At 46.8% G+C, this 9,897-nt stretch overlaps 1 protein-coding gene across 2 annotated transcripts; it reads right to left on the bottom strand.

Annotated features, from left to right (window-relative positions):
• Positions 1–269: 269 nt before the first annotated feature.
• On the bottom strand, positions 270–9,417 carry LOC111151665 (glucose-6-phosphatase catalytic subunit). Of its 2 annotated transcripts, none has more exons than XM_022509796.1 (5): positions 9,128–9,417; positions 6,404–6,513; positions 4,426–4,531; positions 3,687–3,802; positions 270–1,740 (listed from the first exon to the last, which is right to left on the bottom strand). In XM_022509796.1, the coding sequence occupies exons 1-5, from the start codon at positions 9,355–9,357 to the stop codon at positions 1,229–1,231; spliced, it is 1,074 nt and encodes a 357-aa protein (XP_022365504.1). In that variant the 5' UTR covers positions 9,358–9,417; the 3' UTR covers positions 270–1,228. The 2 variants fall into 2 exon arrangements, with proteins under 2 accessions (XP_022365504.1, XP_022365505.1); XM_022509797.1 differs by having other exon boundaries at positions 1,582–1,740; positions 4,426–4,448; positions 6,398–6,513; positions 9,128–9,357.
• Between the last annotated feature and the right edge of the window lie 480 nt (positions 9,418–9,897).

Below are 9,897 nucleotides of genomic sequence, written 5' to 3'. Positions count from 1 at the left end.
TCAGATCGAATTGCATCTAAAATACAGTAATCAGCAAGACTTCGTTCTTAAATAAAATGTTGTTTTAATAAAATACTGCACATATATATTTTTCTTTTCAAAGATGTTATGACCAGGATGGCTGGTGTGAATGGTAATATATGGTGAACTGTATAATTAGTAGCAAAAACAAGGACTCTCAAATAAATAGGCTTAAACATTCTTTTTAAGACATATTCTGCGAATCAGCTGAGACTTAAGAACAGGCAAGGGAAAGCTGGCTTTTCCTCTAAGAATGTGCTTTTGGTTGTCTTGGGATAGAGAAAGGAGTCATATTTACCCTGTAAGAATCAAAAGTAACATTGGAGTGACCTTCTGGGGAGAGGATTCCTTGCCTCTCCTTGCCCTCTCCTCGCTTTTTTGTCCAAGATTTCAGAGTTTAACTAAACCATACACAAGCACTGCCCCAGAGCTGCTTTTAGGCATCTCTGTATCTGACAGGATGTGGAGCCAGTGGAAAATTCTAGGGAAAGCAGAGCTGGGCTAACAAGGAGGGAGATCTAGTGTGATAGAGGAGAAATTGATTATATCTGAATGCTCTGACCCCGTACAAATCAAGGTTACTGCAGCCATTCGGGAATCCCAGTAAATGCAAAGACCATGGATATATAACAGAAAAATATAAGAAGCAGAATTACCCCACTAATTACCCATTAATTATACTCTAAGTTGGCCCCCCATTATTAAGAGTGCCTTACCTAAAGACTCAAATATAATCAAAGCCATTTAGATATTGTGTAACATAATTTACAAGATGTGCAGGATATGAAAAAGTCTTCCTTAACCCATCATCCTTCTTTCTCTGTCAAGTCCACTGCTCCTATCTCCTTTCCCTTTTCTGCGTAAGGATGGGGACAGGTAGAAAATTCTCAGTTGAGATCCCCAGCCTGGGTGGCGAGCAGGCCCTACCTTGAAGTCTTGCTTTCACGTTATCTCAAAGAAGAGCAAGTAAGTCTTCAGGGAAAAATCCAGAAGGACCCAACTCCTAAAAGATAAGGCTTTCTCAACTAGCCTTATTTGCTTTCCAAAAACCCCCCCACCCAATACAATTAGAATTGCAAAGGAGGGAGCGGTCCCCGGGCTGACTCTAGCACCTCTGGCCTCTGGGCTGGCAGAAGACCCTAGCCTCCCTCAGAGGTTGGCACGGTCGGTCAGTAGTTGACCTTGAACTCTGTAGGCTCCGAGGCCCTTACAAAGACTTCTTGTCCGGCTGGCCCAGGACCCGGGCAAGGCAGTAAGGGATGAGGCTGACAGATGCCAGGGGCACGGCCGCACTCTTGCAGAAGGACAGGACGTAGAAGATCAGCTCCACTTGGGATGGGGGCTTCAGGGAGTCAAAGAGGTGCAGGAGGATGAGAGAGGCCACGATGCAGCAGAGGCGGAACGGGAACCATTTGCTGAACTTGCCCTTGCAGCTCTCCCTGTACATGCTGGAGTTGAGAGCCAGCCCCAGGCCGAAGAGGGTCCCCACGTTCTTGAGGAGGCTGGCGAAGGGTGTGGTGTCAATGTGGACCCATTCCGGCCGCTGGCACCATCTCTTGGCTTTTTCTAGTGTCCATAGGAGGTCTACGCCCAGCTCCTTGAGCAGCAGGTAAAATCCAATGGCAAAACCGAACAGGAAGAAGGTGACGAGGAAGTACTTCTTGAGGCTGGCGTTGTAGATGCTCTGGATGTGGCGGAAAGTTTCAGCCACAGCAATGCCTGCGTGGGAGAAAGAATGGCTGTGAGAAGTAGGGAAGACTCCAGCCCTTCAGCTATCGGGGCAGTGGGGGGTGGGTTCGGAGCCATGGATGACCTGCCATCCATCCTGCCATTGTGACATTAAATCTCAGGTGCCAGATTAGAGCGTCACCTGTTTTATTCCCATACGTAGGTGGATGGGAAGACGGAAGAGGCATGTCGCATACATTCTTTCACTGCACTCGTGCTTCCTGTCGGGGCCCTCATGTTTCTACTTGAATACCCGCAGGGGTAGAGACCTCACTCCCACTTGGGCAGCCCATTTCATCTTTGAATGAATTATCAAAAAATCTGCCTTGTGTCCCCGCCGCCCCCATCCCATCTGTTGGTCTCAGTTATTTCTGTAGGAGTGAAGTTGTAAATCTAGAACCTCTGTAGAAAATGCATGTGAAGACAATTATTCTTATCTCTAACCTATACCTTCTCAGGTCTTTCATGTAACATGGCTTTCAGGCTCCTTCTCAAACAGGGCACCCAGTAGGCTGCCTTACTTCTGTGGTTGTTGTGAAACCCTCATCTCCCTTGGACTCCACACTCTTCTTGTAATGCTACTGTGTTCTGCTCTCACCCATCTCCAGGGGGGAGATTTTACAATGTCCTTAAGGTCTTATATTCCAGGACCTCCCACAATGTAAAGAAAGTCTTTCTTACACTTAACCTAAGTCTTTTCAGCCCCTTATAAATGGGATCTAAGACAACACAAGTATAGTTGACCCTTGAACAACATGAGTTTGAACTAGGTGGGTCTACTTATACGCAGATTTTTTTTGATGACTACAGTAGATCCCTGTAAATGTATTATCTCTTCCTGCTGATTTTCTGTTTTTTTTTTTAAGATATTATTTATTTATTTGAGAGAGAGTGAGAGAGAGAGTGCCAGGTAGCATGAGCAGGAAGTGGGGCAAAGAGAGAAGCACACTCCCCGCTGAGCAGGGAGCCCCACGTGGGGCTCGATCCCACGACTCTGAGATCAGGACCTGAGCCAGAGGCAGACTCTTAACTAACTGAGCCACTCAGGTACCCCTGCTCCTGATGATTTTCTGAATAACATTTTCTTTCTCTCGCTTGCTTTATTGTAAGAATACAGGGTATAATACATATAATATACAAAATATGTGTTAATTGACTGTTTATGTTATCGGTAAGGCTTCCAGCTAACACTAGACTATTCATAAGTAAGTTTTGGGAGAGTCAGAGGTATATGTGGATTTTCGAGTACATAGAGGGTCAGTGCTCCTAACCCCTGTGTTGTTCAGTTATCAACTGTATTCAAAACTCTGGTCCTATAAGAAAGACCAACTGTGGGTTTGAAAATTGATTTACCCAAATAAAGAGCTTTTCTAGGACCCTGTTCATTTGTTAAATTTGGTAGATTCCCTTAAAACTAAAGTAAGGACCTGGGCGCCTGGGTGGCTCAGTCAGTTAGGCATCCCACTCTTGATTTCAGCTCAGGTCATGATCTCAGGATCCTGAGACTGAACCCCATATCTGGCTTCATTCTCAGTGCGGAGTCTGTCTTAGGTTTTTTTCCCCCTCTCCCTCTGCCCTTTCCCTACTCTCTCTCTAAATAAAGAAATAAAATCTTAAAAAAAAAAAAAACCAACAACAGAACGAGGGGGCAGTTTCCAGCTGAAGATCAGTAAGAGATAAAGAATATGAAAAGGAAATTTCCAGCTAATTCAATTGAGTAAATGAACTTGACGTATTGCAACTTTTCTGAAACACTTTGAATTGCGTACATCTGGGCACTCCTGTAGAAATGAAGAGTTTCCCCACCCACTCAGCCCGCTGAAACGCTAACAGCATTGATGACACCCAGAGCACAACTGGCATGCTGGGATTTTGTCCCAGTTGGGGAGACACGGGATAGGAGGGACGGGAAGGGAGAAAGCCAGAGCAGCTGATACCTGACAGGACTCCGGCAACAACCTGGTGGGGAAAATGAGCGGCGAGGTAGATTCGGGACAGACAGACATTCAGCTGCACGGCCCAGAATCCCAACCACAAAGCGACGTTCAAGCACCTGCAAGAGGAGAGGTGGTCAGACAGCACCCGGGTACGCATCCCGTAGCGAGGACAGCCCTGGCAGGAACGCCAGAGCCTGGCCAACTGAGGCGCTGTCCGCGGAATTTTTATAAATTCGAAGCCCGTACTCCAAAGCTCGGAGATGCCCGTGTCACGTGGTGAACGCTTGCACACGTGAACGTTAAGCTCCCCTATTTTATGTGTGTGTGATAATTAACCATTTCCACAGTGGCTGTGGGCTCAGAACTCTGTAGTAGGAATGTCTTATGTGCCTTTGTTTTTCATCCTGGACAAGGCGACTCTTTGGTTGGTACAGAAGTGGGTTTTTATTTAAACCCCGCTAGTAGGACGCTGTCTGGACTTGAGAAGTCCCCGTTACTGTGTTGGGCCTTGTTTCCTTATCTGTAAAGGGAGGGGTTGTGCTTGTAGGTCCCTTCCAGCCCTGACATCCTGTGACCTTCATGCTTGCCCTCAGCAGAAATGCCACCACTCGGTTCACTACCAGCCCAAGGCGGGGTGGGCCAGTGGTGTGGAATGTGGGGAAGAGCAAGTGGTATGTCCATTTACAGAGACAGTCACCTCCTGCCCTCCACCCTCCAGTCCCCAGTGCTGAGTTCTTACCGAAATCTGTAGGTTGGCTTTTTCTTTCCCCGGAAGATAGCGAGGGTGGATGTGACCATCACGTAGTATACACCCGCTGTGCCCATGGCATGACCAGAGGGACTCCCTAAAGAGTAGGGAAGAGAGGAATGGATGAACTAAAGGTAAAAAGTCTCCACCTAGGGGCTCCTGGGGGCCTCTGTCATTATGCGTCTGCCTTTGGCTCAGGTCATGATCCCAGGGTCCTGGGATCGAGCCCCACATCAGGCTCCCTGTTCAGTAGGAAACCTGCTTTTCCCTCTCTCTCTCCCTCTGCCCCTGTTTGTGTTCACTCTCTCGATGTCTCTCTCTGTCAAATAAATAAAATCTTAAAAAAAAAAAGTCTCCATCTGGGACACTGCTAGGGCTTGTCCTCTATCCATCCATCCATCCACCCACCCATATTTCTATCCATCTATCCATCCAACTATCTGTCCATCCACCACCCATATTTCCAACCTTTCATCCATCCATCCACCAATCCTGCCATCCACCCATTCATCCCTTTAGTCATTTATCAAACAAATATCTAGGGGTGCCTGGGTGGCTCAGTTAGTTAAGCGTCTGATTTCAGCTCAGGTCATGATCCCAGGGTCCTGGGATTGAGCCCCTCATGGGGCTCCTGCTCAGTGGGGAGCCTGCTTCTACCTCTCCCTCTGTCGCTCCCCCTGCTTGTGCTCCCTCTCTCTGACCAACTGGGTTCCTCCCACATTCAACACATGGACTCTTGCATGCTAGTCTACATCTGAGTCTGCTTGCCAGGGCATCCCAGAGATTAACGCCTTGCCTTTCCTTTTCTCCTCCTCCTCCTCCTTTGCTCCTTCTTCCTCCTCTCCTCCTCCTCCTATTCATCTTCCTCTTCTTCTAAAATCCTTTATCTTTTACTCATGAAATATGATTGTGTATATTGTGCGTGCATGTGCACACACACACACACACACACACCATTCAAACTTCAGCTGCACAAGGACAGCGATCTTTGTCTTTTTTATTCACTGAAGGTACTCCAAGTACTTAGAACAATGTCTGGCATGGTGTAGGTGCTCAATAAATAAAATTTAAATAAAATGAAATTTTTAAAAATTTAAATAAAGTAAATAAATAAACAAATAAATAAAGTGAATGAATATGCTCTGAAGTGAGCAAAGGGTTTGCGAGAAGAAATAACTGAGGGCCATGCCCTAGTTTGGGAGTTAGGGATGGGCCCCTGAGGAAGGGATGCTGGCACCAAGACTTAAGGGTGAGTGAAGCGGTTGGATAGTCCATTGCCTACCAAAAAAGGAAATCTAATCTATCATTGGGTTGCATAAGAACTGTTTGGTTGTGTCTAGTAAAGCACAAACATGGGGTGCCTGGGTGGCTCAGTGGGTTAAAGACTCTGCCTTCGGCTCAGGTCATGATCTCAGGGTTCTGGGATCGAGCCCCGCATGGGGCTCTCTGCTCAGCGGGGAGCCTTCTTCCCACTCTCTCTGCCTGCCTCTCTGCCTACTTGTGATCTCTGTCTGTCGAATAAATAAATAAAATCTTAAAAAAAAAAAGCACAAACATGGCGTGGGATTGGACAGTCAGTTCAGGAAGATACCTCTACTTGGCTGGTCCTTGGGGAAGAACAAGCCAGGGGCTTAGCCTTCTCCTGCTTTCTCTCCCCGGACGAAGGTCCACAATGCCATTACTCTCATGAGCCCTTTGCCTATAAGAATACCCTTGCCTCTCTGGACTAGCCATTCAGGTTCTGGAAACATTAGGCAGATTTCTAAATCAGCAGAGATGTGCTCTTCAGGGGGCCTCCTTGAATTAAATTAACATGGAGTTGTACCCAACTGAAGACCAACTAAAGCTTGAAGGAGCTGTCCTCCTCCCGTCCCCTCAAAGACAGCTTCGTCTACACTGACTGCTGAGAGGTGGCCACCGTGAGCAAGGTCCACCCAGCTTCTGTCTCTACCGGGGCGGGGACTCTCACCTGGTCCAGTCTCACAGGTGACTGGAAACTGCTTTATCAGCGGCACGGAGGTGTTGCGGTAGTAATCTGTGTCCATGACCCACCAGTATGGACGCTGTCCAAACAGAATCCTGTGAAAAAGAAGAAACAGCGTCTGGAGTTACTGAAGGAACCCTTTTGCCTGAAGCCCACACCTTGGGGAAAAGGGAGTAGTGTGAGAAGATTCATGTGATCCGAAACAGAAAACTATTAGCTTTGGCTGCCTCCAAGAAGGGGATTGGGGTGGCTGGTGAGTGGTAGGAGAGGGAGACTTTTTCCTGGTACATCCTTTATATAACTTTTGAATTTGGAATGACTCGAAAGAATTATTTACTCAAACAGAAATAAACCCGAGATCCTAAAAATCCATATTAATGGAAGCTCTGTGACTTTTTTTAAACCCCAGGAAGAATTGGTCCCGGAAGGACACATACAGAACTACAGTTTGCGGGACGCCTGGGTGGCTCAGTGAGTCAAGCCTCTGCCTTCTGCTCAGGTCGTGATCTCAGGGTCCTGGGATTGAGCTCCGCATGGGCTCTCTGCTCAGCGGGGAGACTGCTTCCCACTCTCTCTGCCTGCCTCTCTGCCTACTTGTGATCTCTGTCAAATAAATAAATAAATAAAATCTTAAAAAAAAAAAAAAAAGAACCACAGTTTGCACCTTGGACTTGCAAATCCTGCCAGGTCCCTATGCTCTTCCGTCAGGTCTCAGGGAGTCTTGGGTTTCCTCCGACATCAGAGAATGTGCCTGGGCCCCAGGGACAGTCACCCTCAGGAGATGTGGCCTCCTTGCCATAAGAATTGCTCTCTGTAAGGACAGAGATAGCTTCGGGCCCTTACTTTGTAATCTCTCTGCCTTGGAAGAGGGTACAGCCCAGACAAACCACTTCCCCTTTATTATTATTATTATTATTTTTTTTTTTTTTAAGAGAGAGAGATCACAAGTAGGCAGAGAGGCAGGCAGAGAGAGAGGAGGAAGCAGGCTCCCTGATGAGCAGAGAGCCCGATGCGGGGCTCCATCCCAGGACCCTGGGATCATGACCTGAGCCGAAGGTAGAGGCTTACTTAACCCACTGAGCCACCCAGGCGCCCCAAACCACTTCCCTTTTAAAAGTACTAGATAAAGTACTAGATATGCTTTTCATTGTGGAAACAGGTGTCAAGGTTCAGCCCTTCCAGGACTGGAATAGTGATTTTTCACCGACATCAGAGATAGCCACTAACTCTGACCTCTGCCAACTCAAGAGAAAATCCATGGTTCTTCAACTGAGATCAGATGTTTAAAATAACCCTTTACCTGTTTACTTTTTAGGGTCATGCTGCTGAATAGGAGGCATTACAGACAACATTTAGTTCTTCAACCTTTCAACAGAAGTTTCAGAACCACATTGATAAACCTTGGTCCTCTCAACGCCATGACAAATTTTTTTGGATACTAAAAGACATTTATTGTTTATGGCCAAAGAATATTAGACTTAGAAGCATCTTCAGAATCACTTGAGAGTAGACATAGATAATTTAGGGATGGTAAAGGTCTTAGCTGGCCCAAGCTCTTTATTTTCTAGATGTGGAAATAGAGGCCAAACCAGTCATGTGCTGGAGTCAACTGGTACTGGCCAACCACTGTAAAAGATGTAGAATTTCTGCAAGCATGACCCATCAGTAGATTGAAAGTGGCCCCAAGGGGAATACAAAGATGGAGAAATTGACAAATGCTAAAATTAGGACTACCACCTGCCCCCTGAGAGAGTCACTTCATCAGCATTGACTATAACCTAGTTCTTAAGAACCTTGCCTCTGAAATCAGCCTGCCTAGGCTTCAATGCTGCCTCTGCCTTTGACCACCATGTTGATCGAGCTGTGGTTGCTTATCTCAATGCCTCTGTCTCTTCATCTGTTATATTGTAGCAATAACCCCACAGCAAAGCTCTTGGCACATGGCCTAGTACCTATTAAAAGTTCAATAAATGTTAACTAGAATTATTATTAAGGTCCCAGAGATAACCTAAGTTTACAGATTATAAAACAGAAACTCAGAGAGTGGTTTTGATTTGCCCAGGATGTAAAGCTGGTGGGTGGCTGAACGAGGGTTGGAGCCCAGTTCTCTGGGTTGCTTCTCATTTTTCTATCCAATGGATTTTTTTTTTAAGATTTTATTTATTTACTTGACAGAGATCACAAGTAGGAAGAGAGGCAGTCAGAGAGAGAGGAGGGGAAGCAGGTTCCCTGCTGAGCAGGGAGCTCGATGTGGGGCTCGATCCCAGGACCCTGGGATCATGATCTGAGCCGAAGGCAGAGGCTTTAACCCTCTGAGCCACCCAGGCGCCCCATCCATGCCATGGATTTTAAGTTACCAACACGTTTCCTGTTTTCATACACCATCTTTCATCCATCTATCTTTATGTTACCTATCCTGCTTCAAAGTAATAAAACTGGACTTCTTCACTTATAACCTATACGTCAGCCTTTTCACTAAGTCGAACAGCTGGCCTTCCATCCACATGAAATAGCCTTGCCTGTGTCTTCAACTCATGGACAGGGTTTTCTCTGTCTTCCCTCTTTAAGTAGATGATCCAAAGTTGGGAGGGGAGTAGCCTGTGTCTTCCCGAATAGCACGGAGAAGGCAACTTCCAATGGACAGACATTTCCAGAGAGAATGCCAGCCTCTTCCCTTGCCGATCTCCTCTCTGTCTGGCTCTTACTCACCACTTAAAGACGAGGTTGAGCCAGTCTCCAATCACCGCTACCCAGAGGAGCTTGATGCCCACAGCTTCACGGAGATGGAACCAGATGGGGAAGAGGACATAGAAGGCGTTCCTGAGGTCTGCGATCATGGACACCAAGATGAACCAATCCTGAGAGTCCTGGTAATTCACCTGGAGGTAGTGCGTTGACTGGATCCCAAAGTCATGAAGGGCATTCATTCCTTGCTGCATCCTCACTCCAGACGCCTAGGGCAGCCTTCAGCTGAGCCCTTGCTGCGATGACGGACTTGGTGGTGATTACTCTTCTATCAGCCCGCGCCTTGCCCCTGTTTTTATACACCCTGGATCTGCCCTGCAGGTCAACCCAGCCCTGATCTTTGGACTCAAAAACCACTTTTGTCTAAAATCTATTGATCAAAGGTGCATCACCGGTAGGTTGATGCAAACATGTCCGGGGTGATTTACGTAAAATAGAAAAACGGGCACACAAAAACAGCCTGATCTGCCATGTACTCGGCCAGGCCAATTATTAACTTTGGCACGCTGCTTGGGCTAGGGCTGCCCTCTGGCTCCGAAGCCAGCCCAGGGACCCAGGACAGAGTCTACATCTGCCCTGGTTCTTGTAGAGATTTCCTGTCTGCAAGTGCACTTATTTGAAGACAAAGACAAGTCTTGGTGTTCTAGCTATCATGTTTTAAGAATATTCCTTTTAAAATGTGGTAAGTTCTATCGTCCGGGGAACCATCACCTTGCTGGGCCTCTTTTATCTGC

Source organism: Enhydra lutris, unplaced genomic scaffold (assembly GCF_002288905.1).
Source record: "Enhydra lutris kenyoni isolate GAN:26980312 unplaced genomic scaffold, ASM228890v2 scaffoldscaffold26, whole genome shotgun sequence".
Taxonomy (NCBI): Eukaryota; Metazoa; Chordata; class Mammalia; order Carnivora; family Mustelidae; genus Enhydra; species Enhydra lutris.
This window is presented reverse-complemented; position numbering and strand designations above follow the sequence as displayed.